Source organism: Chiloscyllium plagiosum, unplaced genomic scaffold, assembly GCF_037043375.1.
Source record: "Chiloscyllium plagiosum isolate Xiang-an unplaced genomic scaffold, Cpla_swu_hap1 HiC_scaffold_5, whole genome shotgun sequence".
NCBI classification, from domain to species: Eukaryota; Metazoa; Chordata; class Chondrichthyes; order Orectolobiformes; family Hemiscylliidae; genus Chiloscyllium; species Chiloscyllium plagiosum.
Genome location: NW_028270143.1, coordinates 19,955,027 through 19,976,958, shown reverse-complemented (window position 1 = coordinate 19,976,958; position 21,932 = coordinate 19,955,027). Strand labels below are relative to the sequence as shown.

The window sequence follows — 21,932 nt, the reverse complement described above, 5'->3', positions numbered from 1 at the left end:
GCAGGTGAAACTAGGACAAGAGGGCATGGCCTCAAGGTTAGAGGGAGCAGGTTTAGAACTGAACTGAGAAGGAACTTCTTCACCCAGAGGGTTGTTAATCTATGGAATTCCTTGTCCAGGAAAGTAGTTGACGCTACTTCAGTAAACATTTTTAAACCTAAGGTAGTTTTTTTTGAACAATAAAGGAATTAAGGGATACAGTGAGAGGGTGGGTAAGTGGATCTGAGTCCATGAAAAGATCAGCCATGGTCTTGTTGAATGGTGGAGCAGGCTGGAAGGGTCAGAAGGCCTACTCCTGCTCCTAGTTCTCATGTTCCTATGTTCTCATGTTGATGAGGGTAGTGCATTTGATGTGAACTTCAGCAAGGCTTTTGACAAGTTCGCTCATGACACATAGCCCAAACAAAAATGCCATGGCAACAAAGGCAAAGTGACACGTTGTATCCAAAATTATCTGAGAGGCAGGAATCGGAATGATGATAGAGAGCTGTTTCTGTGATTGGAAGTCTATTTCCAATGGGGTTCTGGAAGGTCCTTGCTGCTTGTGGGGCACATTAATGATTTAGACTTGCATGTAGGGAGTATGATCAAGAAATTCACAAGTGATATGAAAATTGATAAAGTGTAAACCGGAAGATAGCTGTAGATTTCTGGAGGATATCAACAGATTGGTCAGGTGGACTGAGCAGTGGCAGATGGGCTTCAATCCGGAATGGTAGGAGTCTGAAAAGCACTGAAGATTGGGCGACATTGTTACTCGTTTGTTAGCACTGCTGTCTCATCTTGCTAGGGACCCGGGTTCAATTCCACTCTCAGGTGATTGTACAGAATTTGCACATTCAGAGTACAATGGAACCTTGATCAGATGGGCTGATAGGCCGAGTAGTAGCAGATGGAGTTTAATTTTGATAAATGTGAGGTACTGCATTTTGGAAAGGCAAATCAGGGCAGGACGTACATGCTTAATGGTAAGGTTCTGGGGAGTGTTGCTGAACAAAGAGACCTTAGGGTGCAAGGCCATAGTTCCTTGAAAATGGAGTCACAGGTAAGGCACAAGACCATAAGACATAGGAGCAGAAATTAGGCCATTCAGCCCATTGGATCTGCTCCACCATTCGATCATGGCTGATAGATTTCTCAACCTCATTTTCCTGCTTTCTCCCCGTAAATTTTGATCCCCTTGGCAATTATGAACTTATCTATCTTTGTTTTAATTATACTCAAAGACCTTGCCTCGACAAACATCTGTGGCAACAAATTCCACAGATCCACCACATTCTGGCTGAAGAAGTTTCTCCTTATCTCCGTTCTAAAGAGTCTTCCCTTTATTTGAAGGCTATGCCCTCAGATCTTTGTCTCTCCTGCCAATGGAAACATCTTCCCAACGTCCACTCTGTCCAGGCCATTCAGTTTTCTGTAAGTTTCAATCAAATCCACCCCCCACACTCCCCTCCATCAAGTACAGTCCTAGAGTCCTTCAACATTCATCATATATTAAGCCTTTTCTTCCTGGGATCATTCTTATGAATCCCCTCTGGACCTGCTCCAGGGCCAGCACATCTTTCCTGAGGTATGCGGCCCAAGATTGCTCACAGTCCTCTAAATGTGGTCTGACCAGAGCTTTTTAAAGCCTTAGAAATACATTCCCGCTTTTATATTCTAGTTCTCTCAAGATAAATGACAACGTTGCATTTGCCTTCCAAACTACCAACTCAACCTGCAAGTTTACCTTAGGAGAAACTTGGGATAGAACTCCCAAGTCCCTTTGCACTTCAGTTTTCTGAATTTTCTGCCTATCAGAAAATAGTCCATGTCTCTATTCATCCTCACACTTTGCCATGTTGTACTCCATCTGCCACATCTTTCCCCACTCTCCTGGCCTGTCTAAATCTTTCTACAGCCTCCCCGCCTCCTCAATACTATCTACCCCTCCACCTATCTTTATATCATCTGCTTACTTCACCAGAATGCCCTCAGTTCATTCAGAATAGTGAAGAAGGCGTTTGGTATGCTTGCCTTTATTAGTCAGTACATTGCGTATAGGAGTTGGGAGGTCATGTTGTGGCTGTATAGGACATTGGTTCAGCCTCTTTTGGAATATTGTATACAATTCTGGTCTCCCTGCTATAGGAAGGACATTGGGAAACTTGAAAGGGTTCAGAAAAGATTTACAAGGATGTTGGAGGGTTTGGGCTATAGAGAGAGGTTGACTAGGTTGAGCTTATTTTTCCTGGAGCATCAGAGCCTGAGAGGTGACCTTATAGAGGTTGATAAAATCATGAGAGGCATGGAAGGGTGAAGGGTCTTTTCCCGGTTTGGGGGAGTCCAAAACTGGAGGGCATAGGTTCAAGGTGAGAGGGGAAAGATTTGAAAGGAAACTAAGGGGCAGCTTTTTCACACAGAGGGTGGTGCATATATGAAATGAGCTGCCAGAGAAGGTGGTGGAGGCTGGTACAATTACAACATTTAAAAGACATCTGGATGGGTATCTGAATAGGCAGGCTTTAGAGGGATATTGGCCAAATCCTGGCAAACAGGACTAGCTTAATTTAGGATATCTGGTCAGTGTGGACGAGATGGATTGAAGGGTCTGTCTCCATGCTGTACAGCTCAATCACTCTCTGACTCTATGACAAGCAGGAGAAAGTGAGGACTGCAGATGCTGGAGATCAGCGCTGAAAATGTGTTGCTGGAAAAGCGCAGCAGGTCAGGCAGCATCCAAGGAGCAGGAGAATCGACATTTCGGGCATGAACCCTTCTTCAGGAATGACAAGCAGTTCAAGCACAGCATGGATAAAACAAAGGACAAAAGAAATGGCGGGATGGCAAAAAAGACAGCTCACCAGAAGTGAAATATCACATCAATCAACTTTGAGCCAATTCCATCCATCTGGATAACCTGTTTCAGGGACCTACACTCAAGAATTAGCAGGTACAGCCATAATCCTTGATGTCCAATCCAGCAGTGACACATACCCTGGCACAATGCATTTTCTTCCCAGAAAGCTGCATGAATATTCCAGTTACGATCAACAATAAATTCCAGTTTTGCTTTTCTAAAATATATAACTGTTTCCCTTTTCTGGGATATCTAGAACTAAATCTCACATTATCAGAGTTTGGGGTCAGCCATTTAAAACTTGGATTCAGAAAAATGCGTTCGTTCAAATTGTTGTGCTAAATTTTTGTAATTTTCTACTGCAGAAATTCATAGATCCTCAATCATTGAGTAAATTCAAGACAAGGCTGGTAGACTTCTGAACAGCAAAGAGATCCAGGGATATGGAGAGAAGGTGGAATAGTGGAGTCAGGGCAGATAATCAGCCATCAACTTATTGAATGGTGAGACAGTGAGGACTGCAGATGCTGGAGATCAGAGTTGAGAGTGTGGTGCTGGAAAAGCACAGCAGGTCAGGCAGCATCCTAGGAGCAAGAAAATCGACATTTTGGGCCGGAGCCCTTCATCAGGAATGAAACATTGATTTTCCTGCTCCCTTTTCCAGCAGATTTTTCTGTTCTATGTGGCCAGCTTAATTCTCCCAGTGACTTTCAAATCCCACAGGAAGCCCTAGTCAGGTCTATCATATCTGGTTGCAAACTCTTTCATATGTATAAAACCCACAGTTCCCTTTCGAAAATTTAAACTTTAGAGTGTAGAAAATCTCCACAAATACGTGCAACCACACAATGGTCAGAATGAACAATCTGGAACTAACTTGTAGAAGAAAGCATTGGTGGAAAAGAGTGGTGGGTTATCAGTCATGACCTTTAACACTGTTAAGTGACTGGTCAGGCATGTGAGCAGACACCTTTTTATCTAAATGGACCTATTTGATTTTCCCAATATCTCCCCATACCTCACAGCACCTTCCCTCACAATCAAAATGTGCAACACTTGTCCACTTACCTTCTCACTATCCAAGGCCCCACATACACCTTTCAGGTGAAGCAGCAATTTACCCACACTTCACTCAATCTAGTCTACTGTATTCTTTACTCACAATGTTGTCTTCTGTACACTGAGGAGATGAAGCGTAGACTGACTGCTTTGTAGAACATCTATGTTCTGCTCAAAAGAATGACCCCACGTTTTCAGTTGCCTGCCACTTCATGAAATTTCTGGACCACATGTCTGTCTCAGGCATGCTACAAGTGTCCTAGTGAAGCTCTGCACAAACTAGAGGAACAGTTTCTCATTTTCTGCTTGGGGACACTGCAGCTTTCTGGATTCACGATCAGATTCAATAATATTACAGCCTGAACATCTCCCTCCATGTCCTTTAGCCATCCCCATTCTCTCGGCCTGTCATCACAAGAGTCGTTTTCAGCAAAGACAACACATTCCCACCTAATTCTGGTCCCCATTATCAGGTTCCTTTCCTCCCCCACTATCAACCAGCCCCTTGTCTGTCACTCTCTCTCTCTCTGGGCTCCATCTTCACCTATCCACTCACTCTTTTTCCCTCCTGACATCTCCTCAGCATTTATACCACCTATTCCTAGCTACTACCAACCCTGAAGAAGGGTCGCTGGGCTCAAACCTGCTAACCTTGCTTTCTTTCTGCAGATGCCCCCAAACCTGCTGAAGTTCCCGAGAATTTTGTTTTTTTGTTTCAGATTTTTAGTATCTGCGGTTCTTTGGTTTGTTTTAGAATTAAAGTTGGACCTGGTGGAGGAGGGGTTGCAGGAAGATATTGAGATAGAGTAAATGAATGAAAGGTATAGGAAGAGGTGGAAAAGAATGTGGACCACAAGGTGGAATGGAAGGAAGAGTTACATTTCTTTTTTTTTCCTTTCTTGTGTGCAGGTGTGAGACACAGTGAAAGACACAAAGTGCACGAATCTTTATTCAAATTCCACCACCAGGAAGATAGGAAAACACCCGAGTGGCCAGTGACAAACACTGCCCTTCACATCAAAGGGCAGTGCTGAGAGTTACATTTCTTTTTTTTTTTGGACGGTGGAGAACTTTTTTTTATCTTTTTTTTCACACTACCACCTAAGTGCGGTAGTGCTTATTTTATCCCCAGCACCCATGGTGTGTGTGTGCAGGTGTGAGACACAGTGAAAGACACAAAGTGCACGAATCTTTATTCAATTTCCACCACCAGGAAGATAGGAAAACACCTGGGTGGCCAGTGACAAACACTGCCCTTCACATCAAAGGGCAGTGCTGAGAGTTACATTTCTTTTTTTTTCTTCAAGGAGAGTCCTTACACATACACTCACAATAGGCAAACACCCGGGTGGCCAGTGACAAACACTGCCCTTCACATCAAAGGGCAATGCTGTGTGAATCCCTATTTATAGTTTTTTTTTTCTTATTTTATCCCCAGCACCCATGGTGTGTGTGTGCAGGTGGGAGACACAGTGAAAGACACAAAGTGCACCAATCTTTATTCAATTTCCACCACCAGGAAGATAGGAAAACACCCGGGTGGCCAGTGACAAACACTGCCCTTCACATCAAAGGGCAGTGCTGAGAGTTACATTTCTTTTTTTTTTTGGACGGTGGAGAACTTTTTTTTATCTTTTTTTTCACACTACCACCTAAGTGCGGTAGTGCTTATTTTATCCCCAGCACCCATGGTGTGTGTGTGCAGGTGTGAGACACAGTGAAAGACACAAAGTGCACGAATCTTTATTCAATTTCCACCACCAGGAAGATAGGAAAACACCTGGGTGGCCAGTGACAAACACTGCCCTTCACATCAAAGGGCAGTGCTGAGAGTTACATTTCTTTTTTTTTCTTCAAGGAGAGTCCTTACACATACACTCACAATAGGCAAACACCCGGGTGGCCAGTGACAAACACTGCCCTTCACATCAAAGGGCAATGCTGTGTGAATCCCTATTTATAGTTTTTTTTTTCTTATTTTATCCCCAGCACCCATGGTGTGTGTGTGCAGGTGGGAGACACAGTGAAAGACACAAAGTGCACCAATCTTTATTCAATTTCCACCACCAGGAAGATAGGAAAACACCCGGGTGGCCAGTGACAAACACTGCCCTTCACATCAAAGGGCAGTGCTGAGAGTTACATTTCTTTTTTTTTATATATTTTTTTTAATTAACCCCCACACTACCACTTAACTGCGGTACTGCTAAACGCTTCTGTTTATTTTTTTTATTTTTTTTTTCTTCTTTTTTTTTCCCCAGCACCCATGGTGTGTGTGTGCAGGTGGGAGACACAGTGAAAGACACAAAGTGCACCAATCTTTATTCAATTTCCACCACCAGGAAGATAGGAAAACACCCGGGTGGCCAGTGACAAACACTGCCCTTCACATCAAAGGGCAGTGCTGAGAGTTACATTTCTTTTTTTTTTTTGTTTCCCCTTTCTTTTTTAACCCCCACACTACCACCTAAGTGCGGTAGTGCTTATTTTATCCCCAACACCCATGGTGTGTGTGTGCAGGTGGGAGACACAGTGGAAGACACAAAGTGCACCAATCTTTATTCAATTTCCACCACCAGGAAGATAGGAAAACACCCAGGTGGCCAGTGACAAACACTGCCCTTCACATCAAAGGGCAGTGCTGAGAGTTACATTTCTTATTTGTAAGTGCCTAATTCAACTCTGGTTAACCTGTGATCAACCCCAATAGTGTCTCAATTAGCAACCATCACAGCATTGTCTTAATTAACAATGGCACCATTATATAAACATTCCATCTTAACTTTACACAACAAAATTTCCAACAATCCATATAAAATTCAATCAGTTCCACCTATGTATCCCCTTTGTGCTGTTGTTGCAGCTTCCTTTGCGTTTGCACCTTTTGCTATGCCAGAGTCTGCCGCTTGCTAAGTGGAAAGTTGCTGCCTGGGGAAACTGCAGATATTTTGCAAGATGCTGTCAACCACCTCTGATCCTTGAAGGCCAGTTATTAGACTGAATCCCTCAGATTGGCAGCAACAGTCTGGGCTGACTGACCAACAGGCAATAGGAAGGGCACTGGTGACAATAGACAAAAGGTGCAGGAGTAGGCCATTTGGCCCTTCGAGCCAGCACCACCATTCATTATGATCATGGCTGATCATCCACAATCAGTATCCTGTTCCTGCCTTATCCCCATAACCCTTGATTCCATGGGAGGAACACAATACTGCTCAAAGTTTGTGAGAAGATTTGTAGCTTGGGTGCTCGTTGCTGTGGTTCTGTTCGCCGAGCTGGAAGTGTTTGTTGCAAACGTTTCGTCCCCTGTCTAGGTGACATCCTCAGTGCTTGGGAGCCTCCTGTGAAGCGCTTCTGTGGTGTTTCCTCCGGCATTTGTAGTGGCCTGTCCCTGCCGCTTCCGGTTGTCAGTTTCAGCTGTCCGCTGTAGTGGCCGGTATATTGGGTCCAGGTCGATGTGTTTGTTGATGGAGTTTGTGGATGAGTGCCAAGCTTCTAGGAATTCCCTGGCTATTCTTTGTTTCGCTTGCCCTATAATGGTAGTGTTGTCCCAGTCAAATTCATGTTGCTTGTCGTCTGCGTGTGTGGCTACTAGGGATAGCTGGTCGTGTCGTTTCGTGGCTAGTTGATGTTCGTGGATGCGGATCGTTAGTTGTCTTCCTGTTTGTCCTATATAGTGTTTTGTGCAGTCCTTGCATGGGATTTTGTACACTACGTTAGTTTTGCTCATGCTGGGTATGAGCAACATGAATTTGACTGGGACAACACTACCATTATAGGGCAAGCGAAACAAAGAACAGCCAGGGAATTCCTAGAAGCTTGGCACTCATCCACAAACTCCATCAACAAACACATAGACCTGGACCCAATATACTGGCCACTACAGCGGACAGCTGAAACTGACAACCGGAAGCGGCAGGGACAGGCCACTATAAATGCCGGAGGAAACACCACAGAAGCGCTTCACAGGAGGCTCCCAAGCACTGAGGATGTCACCTAGACAGGGGATGAAACGTTTGCAACAAAAACTTCCAGCTCGGCGAACAGAACCACAGCAACAATACTCAGGTCCAGGAAGCCTTTGCTACTCCAAAAATTGTGCTTCAGCAACCCATGTAATCTGTTAAAAGACATATTGATGATTTGTCCCTTGGTCACATCATCCAAAGACATGACATTAGGTCCACGTAAATGCTGCTTGGCATATAGCTCCCCTTCACAATAACTTTTCTCAGACCCTCAACAATTGCTATGTTGTCAGACTGCTTAAAACAGTTGGAGTGCTTATTTTTATGAATGAAATACTGGGGAGGATTAAATCATAGTCAGCAACCTCTCTGACTGTTCCATCCCTGCCCAAGGATACTGCCTCAGGCTGAACCAGGTAATCTGTGAACTTGGCATTTCATTTGACCTACTTTCACCTATATTACATCACCCATCTGTCTCAGATTGTATGTTGCTGAAACTCTCATTGATGGCATAGTTAATTTCAGACTCCTTTGTTGGTTTTCAAGTCTGCTGGCTTTCCTATTTCTATCCACCATAAACATGAACACAGCCAATCCGCTGCTGGTTGCAACAAGAGTCACTAATCTGGCACTTCTTATGCCACATTGGTTTGTTGCACTACAAAGGCTCAACTTTAAAATTCTCATCTTAACACCCAAATATGGCCTGGCATCTCCCTGTCTTGATGAACTCCTACATTACATTGACAATTTAGGACTTGATGATCAATGGCAACAGCCTCCTCCCTAGAGATAAGTGTCATTTTAGACTCCAGTGGTTTCATTGGATAGGGTAAGTAGGTCTTCTCCCTGAGATGGAGGAGTCCAGAACTGGAGGGCATAGATTTAGGGTGAGAGGGGAACGATTTAAAAGGGACCTAAGGGACAGCTTTTGCATCACAGAGGGTGGTGTGTGTATGGAATGAACTTCCTGAGGAAGTGGTGGAGGCTGGTACAATTACAACATTTAAAAAGCATCTGGACGGGTTTATGAATAGGAAGGGTTTAGAGGGATGTGGGCCAAGTGCTGGCAAATGGGACTGGATAAGGTTGGGATATCTGGTTGGCATGGATGAGTTGGACCAAATGGTTTGTTTCCGTGCTAAACATCTCTATGACTCTATGTGACCCATCCCAAGTGACTCACCTCCACTCTGATGCACATGACTCAGAGATATTTGATTTGCATGCTTGCTTGCTCCTACCCTCTTGTAAGGAATTGTGGCCTCACCTCTGATAGGTTATTCATTTCAGCACTGTGTCTAGGCATGTCCTAGGTCAAGCATGTCTATAGTTTCATCTGATACCCAGTGAATCAAAGGGATAAGCTGAAACTCATTTACGGAAACATGCAAATCACAGACATTTTAAAGACATATACAGCATAACATGTATATGTGATTAATGCAACATAAGCATATTTGTGTTGTTAAGGCACTAGGCTATTACTAGTTTAAAATCTGAATATAAAATATTATGCACTTTTTTCTATTTGTTCAGGGAATATGGGCATCGTGGCTAGATTAGTACTTAATGCCCATTTCTAATCACCCTTGAGCTGCTGACATGGAGCTGACTTCTTGAATTACTGCAGTCCAACTGGACAATTACAGTGATATTCAGAAGGCGGTTCCAGCATTTTGACTCAGTGATAGTGAAGGAACAGAGATACAGTTCTAAGCCAGGATAAAGTGTTTTATGGGTGGGAACTGAAAGTATGAATGTTCCCATGCAAATATGCTTGCTATTCTAGCTGGTAGAGATTGAGTGTAGAAGATGTTGTTAAAGGGGGCTTGTTGTATTTCATCTTCTGTAGATGGTACATACTTGCAGCCATTGTGTAGAGTGGTGGAAGGAGTGAATATTTAAGGTGGTATACAGGGTCCCAATTAAATGGACTGCTTTTTTTTCTGAATAGTATTGAATTTCTTGAGTGTTGTTAGAGCTGCATGCATCTAGACAAGGGAAGTGTATTCCATCACACTCATAACTTTGCCATGGACTGGATTTGGTGAACAGGAAGTGAGTTATTCACTGCAGGATCCCTGTTCTCTGACTTGCTCGTGTAGCCACAGTAATAAAGTCTAGTTGTTGGTCTATGATTTCCCTAGGATATTGATGATGGGGATTAAGCAATGGTAAGGCCAATAAAACATGCACCATGCCATTGAATGCCAAGTCAATGGGAGATGGTTAGATTCACCTGCAATTCACCAGCTTCAACTCAAAAAGAAAACATATGAAGTCTGGCAGATAAAAATCAAACTGATATTTTCATGTTGTTCAGGGAAAGCATTCAGCTACCATTACTTTGTCTAATGAATGCAAAATACATCTTCAGAATTATGTTGCTGACGATTTGATGTCATGATTTGGAGGAGCTGGTGTTGGACTGGGGTGAACAAAGTTAAAAATCAACTAGGCAAAAGTGAGTGCTGCAGATGCTGGAGATCAGAGTCAAGATTAGAGTGGTGTTGGAAAAGCACAGCAGGTCAGGCAGCATCTGAAGAGTAGGAAAATTGACATTTCGGGCAAAAGCTTTTCCAGCACTACTCTAAACTTGAAAGTTAAAAATCACACAACACCACGTTATAGTCGAACAGATTTATTTGGAAGCAGTAGCTCTCAGAGCGCCGCTCCTAAGGCACCCCTGTGGCCACAGTGAAGTTAACATTTGGGTCAGAGCCCCTTAAATTTCCTTCCTCATCTCCCATTGTTCATCCGGACCTGGGAAGTTGTATTTGGGATACAACTTATCCGGACCAAACAAGCCCGCCAAAATTTCCAATACGTCCTCACTTCCAATGTTAATCTCTTCAAGTACCTCACAGAATCTCTACATCAACTCTACACCTAAGTGCTCACAACAGAGATGTGACACACTCAAGAACTTTTACCCAGCAACAATATATAGCTGGATAACATCACGCAGAACAAGAAGACCCACTATGAGAGGTTGATGGTTTGATAGAGGATGGAACTGCGAGGCGATGAACATGTTGAGGAGGCAGCATCAGAGGTAGCAGGGACCCTCCTGGTTCCTTGTTAGGTATTGATCATAGTCGTAGCAGGTTCTAAAATTGGATGGAGAGGCGCTTTTCAACACGCTGATAATGTTGGAAGGCATGCTAATAGTTCCTCAAGCAGAATGAGATAATGAGAGGAGAGGGAAGTGGAGGTTTTATTTCCTGATAAGAATGCTGTTATTATGGTTAAAGACAATGACATGTATTGAGCCTGGTCTCATAATTTCAAAGGCTGCTTCTTATTACCTCCTATTATATCTCACACAGCCCCCAGAGCTGCTCCCTCATCACATCGTCCTGGGCTAGACCATCTCTGGGACATCAGGAGGAATTTTACACTATTATCCTGAAATAAGAATGTCTACTGAGGTTCTTATCATTTCTACTGAAGACTGCATGCTGAAGTCTAGCTCACACTGACAAGATCATGAGCAGGATGTTTCCATGGAATAGAAAGCTATTTCTATCTCCAGATCATCAGATAAGGTGACAATATTTCAGGGGTTGTGGAATGTGACACTCCTTGGAACTTTTCTTCATCATTAATGATAGCCCTTCATGGAGGATTTGTGATCAGATTTAATATCAAATCCAGTTTGTTAGGAACACTTCAACACTGAGTGCTATGTCAAAAGCAGTCATCTTTACTTGAGTGTTATTACTCCTTTGAAAAAGAAAAGCTTACATTTACATTGCACTTCTCACGACCAGTCAACATTTCCAAGTGCTTTGCAGAAAGCTACCTGGAAGTATTTAGTGGCTCTGTGCTGCTGTGAGAGTTAGGGATAAAGGGAAGTCATAGGGAGGCAATGAGTGGCAACTTGAGAGGTGGAATTCAGAGATACTCAGGAGCACTGCGGGCTTAGTGAACGGAGCTCTTTGGGAAATTCTGCTGGATTCTATGGCTGTTAGATTTTTGCAAATTGGATTGTCATTACAGTCAGAAGGATAGCCTGTCATCATTTCAAACAGGCTTATTGGGCTTTTTGAGCTACCAACTGAGCCATGGCTGACTTAATTGTAGACTGAACATTAGGAGAATTAACAGAGGCAGCTATCTCCTGATATTTAAAATTAAATGAAGGTAAATCTAACCTGGAAAGGAACTAACAAAGCAGTTCCCTTGCTGTAACTAATAACTATGGACTGTACAAAATTTGGCTTGAGCTTTCTTTGGGAAATGAAGTTGGCACTGATGGGTTTCGATCACTGAGTCCAGTTTGGAGACCTATTTTTGTGGGAAAAGATATTGCATTAGATTTTCCAAGGACTGGTAGTCACAGTTGATTTCTATCTCACTTTTCTGATCATGGCTCCTTTAGAAATTTTGAGTGTCCATTAAATTTAAATGTGTCCTGGTAGTGCAAAATAGGGTTTGGGTTAGGGGTTGGTGGAGATCGAATTACAACCCCTTTTCACAGCAGTGTTGGTATAGATTAGATTAGATTACTTACAGTGTGGAAACAGGCCCTTCGGCCCAACAAGTCCACACCGCCCCGCCGAAGCGCAACCCACCCATACCCCTACATTTACCCCTTACCTAACACTACGGGCAATTTAGCATGGCCAATTCACCTGACCTGCACATCTTTGGACTGTGGGAGGAAACCGGAGCACCCGGAGGAAACCCACGCAGACACGGGGAGAACGTGCAAACTCCACACAGTCAGTCGCCTGAGTCGGGAATTGAACCCGGGTCTCTGGCGCTGTGAGGCAGCAGTGCTAACCACTGTGCCACCGTGCCGCCCACCAAGGGATACTCAGGGATTTAAATGTTTAACATCACTGACTGTCACTTGGGCAGCTCCTGTGCAAGGGTCAGTCCATAAGGTAAGAGTGGGGCTAGGTGTTGTGGTGCCAGAAGGAAGGGGTCCCAAGCTGTCAGGTGGGCATAATGCCAGTTGATGAAGGTGCCAAATTAATAGGATCACAGACTACAAGATGAATAGTGTGTCAGATAGAATGTTTAACAAAGAACAGGATGGGTGTGGTGTTTTTGGCAGAGTGGGGCAGAGGAGGGGCATTGTCATGTCTGGTACCAGGGATTGTTAGACTCTGCAACAGGGGAAAGGAGTTGTACCCTGCAGTGGTCGAGGGTGCTTTTGGTGAGAGAAGTGGGTGACAGATCCTCGCAGAGGGCGCAGGAGGTGGTCAGGTCCAGTGATGGGTGAAGGGGTGCCAGATAGTAGGGGGAGGAGTGGAAGTTGAGTCAAGCAGCAGTGAGTGTATGCCATGTCTATTAGGGAGAAGGTATGTCAGGTTGGGCCAAATGGAGAGGAAATCAGATGTCAGGTTTGTGAGGGAGGATGTCAGTCCAAGAAGAAAAGGTGAGGAGGGCTGGGGTGTTAAGTCAGGGTGTGGTGTGTACGGGGTCTGCTGGAGATCAGTTTAATAGTTACCCAGGCTATCGACTCGTCCTTTAATTTTCTAACAATTCCTGTATAGCTATTAACTGCAATGGAACCTCCAAAATCTCTGATAAAAATGGATACTTTTGGAGCGATCCAGATGCAGAGGAATTTCCCATTCGATTCTTCAATTTCCTGGGCAGTTCCCTCAGAGTCTGCCACACTGGGGATTCTGTGGGCTTCTGACAGGCCACTCCCACCCATGCTGCTGTCTTGCCAATGTAATGTCTGCACCTGGATCAACACCTGCAACCTCCCTGTTCTGATGCAGCAGAGTAATGAGAGTTCAACTTGTGCAGTCTTGCAGATTTGCACTTCATTGTCAGGTGTGACCTTACAAGCCTTTCACTGTGCTGTAATTCAACCCAGCAAGGAGACCCACCTTAATTTGTAAGTTATCAATTTTATGCTCCTTTCCCTCAAGGCTATGGGTAAAGTGGGTCAAATTGTATATTTTTGGTGGTACTGACTCAGTGGCTTGAAACACCTCTTTTATATTGAAAGATTCTATGGTTATATGATTCTTGCAATTTGGATTGTCATTATAGTCAAAAGGGTAGCTTGTCATCAATTCAATCAGTTATATTTGGATAATTGAGTTCAAAAAATGAGTGACACTGTTTACAAGCTGTTTTACAAACTAGAAGTTTGTTTTCATCAATTGAATGATATGTAATTATCAACTGCAAGTTTTCTTGACTTTGTTTGGCCTAAAGCTGTGATGGACTTTGAAATCTGGAGTGAATGTTGATGGCTACCTTGCCCTGACTGGAGAACAGGAAATGCAGAGGTAATGGAAGACTCTGTACAGTTGCTGATGGATTAATTGAGTCCATTTATCAGGCAACTGCAGTCCTCACTTTAACCATGTAACAATCACTATTTGAGTGGATTGTGAGCCATTCCTCCCAATCTGAACATCACACAAACGAAACTTCTCCCTGTACTGTTTTATGATGTGGTCTGTGCTGCAGAACATCAACATGCGGAAATCTCACTTCTGGGCCGAATCCCGAAATAAAAAGTATGTGTGTCTTTCAAACCAATATGATTTGTGATTATCTGCTTAAGAGAATGAAATTTCCTTGATTTTCTCTCATCACTGAGTCTGAGAGAGAAAGTGATTCAGGAATTTTCAGGAAGTGGCCCTTCTAGTTCACTTGTCAAATAATTGGAATACAAAGAACAACGCACAAAGCAATTTCCACAGTTTGGAAACAAGAATGCAAAGATAATTTTATTTTCAAAGTTCAGGTCAGCATCCTTATTTTGGTATGTTTAACAAAAACATATACTTTTAAACAAAATACTTAAAAGTAGTTCACTTAACAACTTGGAGTTTTATAAAATTGTTTGACATTTTTCTAAAATTATTCCATTATAAAGTACCAGTTTTTTGATGGGGTAATTATACCATTCTTTGCAAAACTCTGCCTGACTGAACATGTTGTGCTAACACCTAAAATGAATGGGCGAGGAATCAAAATGTATTGACTATCAGGTTTCAATGTAGACTTGCAAACTCTTTCCATTAACTCATTGGTGATTAAGAAACACGCCCTGAGACTAACAGTATTTAACAATGCACAGTAACACTTTTAGAGAGTAGGAGCAGTGAAACAAGTTTGTGCAGTTTTAATTCTTGCAGCGCGAAGGCAGGTAAGTAATCAAGACTATATTTTTAGCGCCATTTGTAGGTATTATTGCTGAGTATCAAAGATTTAGTAAGATGATAAATGAGCATAATTAATCATTTAAGAAGAAGCAAGAGGACAACCAAAGTGTTCGCCAACAATGCTTTTTGAAATAACGTCTCACATATCGCCAATGAGGTAAATTTTAAATAGGGAAAGACTGCAATATTAATGATGGTACTTAACCACTGTATTCAGTTACTACTTTACGTTTTTCCTTCAAACATATAATTCAATATGCAAGCAAGGCAAAAGTGAGGACTGCAGATGCTGGAAACCAGAGTTTACATCAGAGTGGTGCTGGAAAAGCAGGTCAGGCAGCATCCATGGAGCAAGAAATATGCAAGCAAGACAATCCAAATTGCTGTTACAATGGAAAGATTTTAAAGCTCCTTTTATTAGATCATTTCCTCTCTGAGGTTCTGAGGACTGAACAAGGGGAGTAGAATGAATTGGTTTTGCTGGAGGAAACTGGTTTGGTTCAGATGGGCTAAATGGCCTCCTTTTATGTTGTAAATGGTGCCTCTGTGTTAAGTTGTGATCCTTGATAATTGTGGGTGTTTTAAGATACTTAAAAGCATTCACAAAAGCAAGGGTTCTGACAATCTTGACAAAACTGTAATAAGTATAACACTTATGGGTGCAGTATAAGATCTGCCTCTTTGTATTTATGGTTTTCTGTGATGGTTTTATCAATTTTAATTTTAAGTGGTTTGAATTAATTGTTAGATAACACATCTAACTCAGCAAACTCCTTCTTGAGTCAAGCAAAGTTTGTTCAGTTTGAAATTGAAATAATTAGAACTTCTGGGTCAGCGTTCTTCACTGCCAGAGGAGCCATAATGCAAATCAATCTTGATTTGGAAGTGCCGGTGTTGGACTAGAGTGTAAAAAGTTAAAAATCACATATTATGAGGTTATAGTCCAACAGGTTTATTTGGAAGCACTTGTTTTCAGAGCGCTGCTCCTTCATCAGGTGGGTTGTGGAGTATAAGATCATAGGACACAGAATTTATAGCAAAAGTTTATAATGTGATGTAACTGAAATTATATATTGAAAAAGACATGGATTCTTAGTTAATTCTTTCACCTTATAGAATGAACATGATGGTTTCAGTTTTTTTGTATGTAAATCACAAAACATTTTTAAATTCTCAAGTGAACTTCAACAATTGGTGTCATGTCGGCCCAGATAATGCATTGAAGGTGAGGTGCCCTGTGTGAGACTGTCTGTGCCACAATGTTCAGACTGATTCTAATCTAAAAAAGGGATTTACAGAATCTTACATGGATTCATGCAGCTTTTGAGCAAAATAAAATGTAATTCTGTAAGTACAAATTCACCCCACAAACTTATATGTGTGTGTGTGCATGTGTGTGTTTGTATTGTGGAGGGGTGGGGTGGGGTTATGAGTGTCTGTGAGAGAGTGTGGTATGTATGTGAGTGTGAGTGTAAATGGGTATATGTCTGTGAGAGAGTGCGTCTGTGCGTGTGTGTGTTGCAGCACATACAATCCATTCAGAGATCTTTCTGCCACCTAGCCATATGCCCCGAACTTTCTGTTGTTTAATTAGGAGATGGAAGACATCAAAAGGTGTAACATATTAATGCCTGTTTTTTTAATACCTCATCTGACCCAATTGGTAGTTTATCCATGTTGGAGGAGATTTACGCATGATATCCAGCAACTTTATTCCTGATGAAGGGCTTTTGCCCGAAACGTCAATTTTGCCTGTCCTCGGATTTTGCCTGTCCTCCGATGCTGCCTGAATTGCTGTGCTCTTCCAGCACCACTAATCCAGAATCTGGTTTCCAGCATCTGCAGTCATTGTTTTTATCCAGCAACTTTAGCCAAGCTGCTGTTGAACAAGGGTTAGGACTACCTTTAGGATTCTTTAGTTCATCAGAAGGTCCCACGCTGTAGACCCAGGCCATCCGTGTCCCATTAACCCTGGCCTTTTAAACCCATCCTGCTACTCACCTCACACTGATTCCTGATGTTTCCCTCATCGCTACACCAAACTCCAAACTTATCCATCAGTCCATGCTCCTCACTCACCTTTAGGAACTGTCATTCCTTATGGGGTATATCTCAAAATGCAACTTTATTTCTGATACATCTCTTCAATTTTTTTGGATGATTCTTGTTCAGCTGAGTATTTCCAGCATTTTCAGTTTTTCTTTCAGATTTCCAGCATTAACAGTATTTTGTTTTATATGATCTATGTTTTATTCACAGTTTTGTCTTTGGGTCTTTGTCTGTCACAGAACACTTGACTGAAAGAGTAGATGGACTATCATTTTGAAACAGCCAGGGGAAGGTGTGTGTGATAGCAGCTTCTCTTTAGATTTTCCTTCTCCCAAATGCGTGGGAAAAGCCTGAAATTTTCATTAATTCTTCTTCACAAATGAATGACTGAGATCAGGAACTCAGTTTCAGGAGAATGTGGAATTAAATCACTCATGCCATCCATCGCACATCCTTAACTTTCAACCATGTTTTGTTTTTCCTAAGGTTTTCAAAATGGATTCTCTGACTGTTGCAAATACCAAATTTGCCATTCTTCTGTATAAGAAGCTAAAGGAAGGAAAAGGAAATGAGAACATTTTCCTGTCTCCATTAAGTATCTCAACTGCTCTAGCCATGGTGTATCTCGGTGCTAAAGGCAACACTGCTGCTGAGATGGCTAAGGTAAGGGAAGGTTGAATACATGATTAATACATGAATTGGAGATCATGGGGTCAATTTTGCACACCTGCATTCTTGGTGTGGTCTTTTCATGAATAGAAAGGCTGAATCTGTAACTGGTATAGAGTGATTGATCAAAGAGTCTCACATCAGTAATGTTCTCTGCTTAATGAGGAGTTTCAAAAAGTCATCATGGGGAAGGTCAATTCATCAGAACTTTAAACGTTTAATCATGAAAAAATTTATATTGACACGTTCTAGTTACATTTGTGCACTATCAATATTTCCTGAAATATTTAATCAAACCTATCATGTTTGTTTTTTTCTGTCGGATTTTCAATGTACAGTTTCTATTATGGCTTTATGTTGCTAGCTTTATTCACATACTTGTGGTGTGTGGCATATAAATCACTTGAATATAATGGGCCTGGAGCTCTTGTTGTGGGGGTAGGAGAGGGGCTGTTGTTTCCTTAATCCTATCCTGAAACCAAGGGAATAGGGAATTAAATAAAAAAGGTGGCATCAGTGGTCCTTTCAAAATTGTTTGGGAGACTTCTGTGGTGAAAAGGAGGTATGTCAAGGATTTACCTGCTTAATGTATATGGCTGTGTTGGGTGAAAATGGTAGATCCTTGAGAATTGACTGTGCTGCTGCATTATTAGTCATTTTGGTAGGTGTAATCTACAATTTCCCCACGGTACAAACTCTCGAGATGCACGCATCTGTTGAAATCTCCACTGGGGCCTCACTAAGCTAGGCCTTTGAAAATACAACAACAGTAAGTTTGTAGATAACACCAAAATTGGTGTACAGCTGTAGTGGGCAGTGAAGAAGGTTACCTTGGAGTACAACAAAACCTTGATCAGATTGGTCAATAGGCTGAGGAGTGGCAGATGGAGGTTAATTTAGATAAATGTGAGATGCTGCATTTTGGAAAGGCAAATCAGGGCGAGACTTATACACTTAATGGTAAGGTCCTGGGGAGTGTTGCTCAACAAAGAGACCTTGGAGTGTAGGTTCATAGTTCCTTGAAAGTAGAGTCAAAGGTTGATAGGATAGTGAAGAAGGTGTTTGGTACACTTCCCTTTATTGGTCAGTGCATTGAGTATAGAAGTTGGGAGGTCTTGTTGCAGCTGTACAGGACATTAGTTAGACCACTTTTGGAATACTGCACTCAATTCTGGTCTCCCTGACATAGGAAAGTTGTTGTTAGACTTGAAAATGTGCAGAAAAGATTTATAAGGAAGTTGCCAGGGTTGGAGAGTTTGAGCTATAGGAAGAGGTTGAACAGGCTGGGGCTGTTTTTAGAGAGGTTTATAAATTTATAGAGGTTTATAAAATCATGAGGTGCATGGATAGAGTGAATAGTCATGGTCTTTTCCCCAGGGTAGGGAAGTCCAAACTAGAGGACATAGATTTAAGGTGAATGGGGAAATAAATAAAAGGGACCAAGGGGCAACACTTTCATGCAGAGGGTGGTACGTGTATGGAATGAGCTGCCAGAGAAAGTGGTGGAGGCTGGTACAATTACAATGTTTAAAAGGCATCTGGATGGGTAAATGAATAGAAGGGTTTAGAGGGATATGGGCCAAAAGCTGGCAAATGGGATTAGATGAGTTTAGGATATGTGGTCAGCATGGATGGTTGGACCAAAGAGTCTGTTTCTGTGCTGTATAACTCGATGACTCAATGGCTCTGTAATTGGTTGAGTTAAAAGATAAATTACACTTCCTCATAAGGTACGAGCCAAAAATGTGCTTAACGTCTGTACGGAGATAACTGATGGACTACGTCTTCCAGTTTAAAATCTATAGATTCCGTCTCCGCACACCCTTTCTGTCAGTGTCCAGTGAATCCATTCGGAAGAGTTTTCTTATAGGTATGCCATATATGAAGTACTGTTCGGGACCTTCTTGTGACACATTGAAACTTAACGTGGCAGTCTTCCACCTCGCTGTGATACACAATCCCAGCTGGTATTGGTGCAGCTCCTTCATGCTTGGGATTTGTATCCAACTTGGGATACAAGGAATTAACCCCTTCCCCAGTCCAACACCGGCATCTCCAAACCCATTACATTTGGCTGAGTGATTTCCCCCACCAAATTAACAGCTGCTTGTCTCTGCGGTCCTTCCAGCAGCATGGTTGATCCTGGCTCCTGCAGGAGCGCCAACTGCCTGGATACCCTGCAGTCCCTTGTGAAGTGGCTTGTGTGTATAGAATTCTAGTAGCTCCCTTGTGACAACTGCTGGCTTGGACCTCCCTGCTGCTGATCACTATCTCTCACTGAAGGATATAATGCGTGTTTCTTTAATGCAAATTGGCTTTAATACAATTGAAGAATTGAAGAATTTAGTTATTGGTAGAACATGAACTTTCCTTACATGGATTGGCTATAATGCAAATCTGACCCCATTAGTTTAAATGAGGCAGCTATTGCGCGATTTTCTTGTAACGCAAGGACACACAAGACCGAACTATTGTGTTATATCAAAACTGACTGTATGAAGGTGGATCACTCCGATAATAACTCCCTTGTTTTGTTGCCCCCTTCATTACTCCACACAGGATTGAGGTTTGGTGCATTTTCCCTTGTTTGGTTTGGGATGCTCTGATTGATGAATCTTTTTCTCCCAGGCCATCTTCCTTATCAGCTAAGGTTCTGTGTGGGTGTTGTCTGTGGGATTAAAGTTTTTGCAGACTTTTGATGCGAGAGGTCCAATTTGCTCTGTTTTGTGGTATCAGGCTGTGTTGGGTGAAAACGATATATCCTTGTACTGTGCTGCTGCATCGTTAGTCATTTTGGTGGGTCTAAACTACAATTTCCCCAAGGTACAAATTCTCTGTATGCATGCGTCTGTTGCAATGTTGGCTGGGGCCTCACCAAACTAGACATTTGAAAATACAACAACAATAAGTTTGCAGATAACACCAAAATTGGTAAAGAGGATAGCGAAGAAGGTTACCTTGGAGTACAACAGCACCTTGATCAGATTGGACAGTCCAGTTTAGGTTCCTGAAGATTCCTGTGAACTGTGCCCACAGGTGCCTGGCAAATGCAATTGGGTGCTCTCCCTTTTGCAGCCTAACTGTATTTAATTCCTCCATGGGTTCTTCCCTGTTGTGTCGTACAACAGCCAGAATTGCCGATTTTGTGGCCTGCAGCTCCCCTCCTTCCATATTCTGAGGATTGGGTAAGGCAGAAGGATTGTGGGGTTCAGGCACATTCACATTAATTTTGCCTTCTCAACATTGTCAAATCCACGAAGAACCCTTTGTTGATGAGTGCATTTGACAAACAAATGGGGGTCAGCTGTGGTCTCAAATATTTTTTGCTCTCTCCAGCCATTGTGCCAATGGAAATGGGTTTGTCTAAGTAACTGGATTATTGTCTAGCTGTCCTGACAGATTTACTGGGTTAATTGGGGCAGAATAAGATTTGAGGGGTAATGAATGCTCTACTCCCTTCTGAAAGGGAGCTGAGAGGTCCCAATCTTTGCCACTTTCAGTGTATTTACAGGCTTGTAAATACTTCCTCCCAATCTATCCCATAATTGCAATCCCCCATCTGATTCTCCTATCACAAATGTGCATATCACTTACCTTTGCACAAAGAGTTTAATTTTTCAATCTCATGCTGGCTGTTCGAATGGTCCATGCTGTGGGCTCTAGTTTCTTTGCCAGTCTGGTGCAGGACTCTGAACACAACCTGTAAGTTATTGCATTTCATGGTCAGCTCGACCACAACCTTTGGCTCTGTCTGAATCACTGACCGTGTGCTGCACCTCTGGGCACGTTCTATCGCACTGGGTCTGAAAGTGGCCCAAGTGTGCTCACTTGGATCACCTGGTTCCTCTGCTTCTGCTCTGCTGCTTTGGCTCTTGCTTTCTTCAGTTCCTGCTTCACTTCCCCCAGCTCCCTGGGTACGCCACAGGTACATAAGGACATGCCACGACCTAACTCACTAGCCACGCTACCTTATATAAAAAACGTACCTGAACTGACAGCCAGACTTCTCCAACCACTTGGATTCATGACAACCCATAAACCAACAGCCACGCTGAGACATTAACTCACCAGAACGAATGACCCTATACCCATCATTTGCAAGACAAACATAATTTGCAAGATTCCATGCAGGGAAGGAAAAGGTGCCGGATGCTGGCAGGTGGAACTAGATTGGGTTGGGAGATCTGGTCGGCATGG

At 42.6% G+C, this 21,932-nt stretch overlaps 1 protein-coding gene across 3 annotated transcripts in view; it reads left to right on the top strand.

The window, feature by feature from the left end:
- Positions 1 to 13,626: 13,626 nt before the first annotated feature.
- Positions 13,627 to 21,932, top strand: part of LOC122550270 (leukocyte elastase inhibitor-like) — a 31,987-nt gene continuing 23,681 nt past the window's right edge. The window contains exons 1-2 of one of the 3 annotated variants that reach the window (XM_043691017.2): positions 13,627 to 13,732; positions 17,553 to 17,729. In XM_043691017.2, the coding sequence (XP_043546952.2) occupies positions 17,562 to 17,729 (168 nt within the window). In that variant the 5' untranslated portion in view covers positions 13,627 to 13,732; positions 17,553 to 17,561. The other 2 variants (XM_043691015.2, XM_043691016.2) reach the window with 2 other exon arrangements.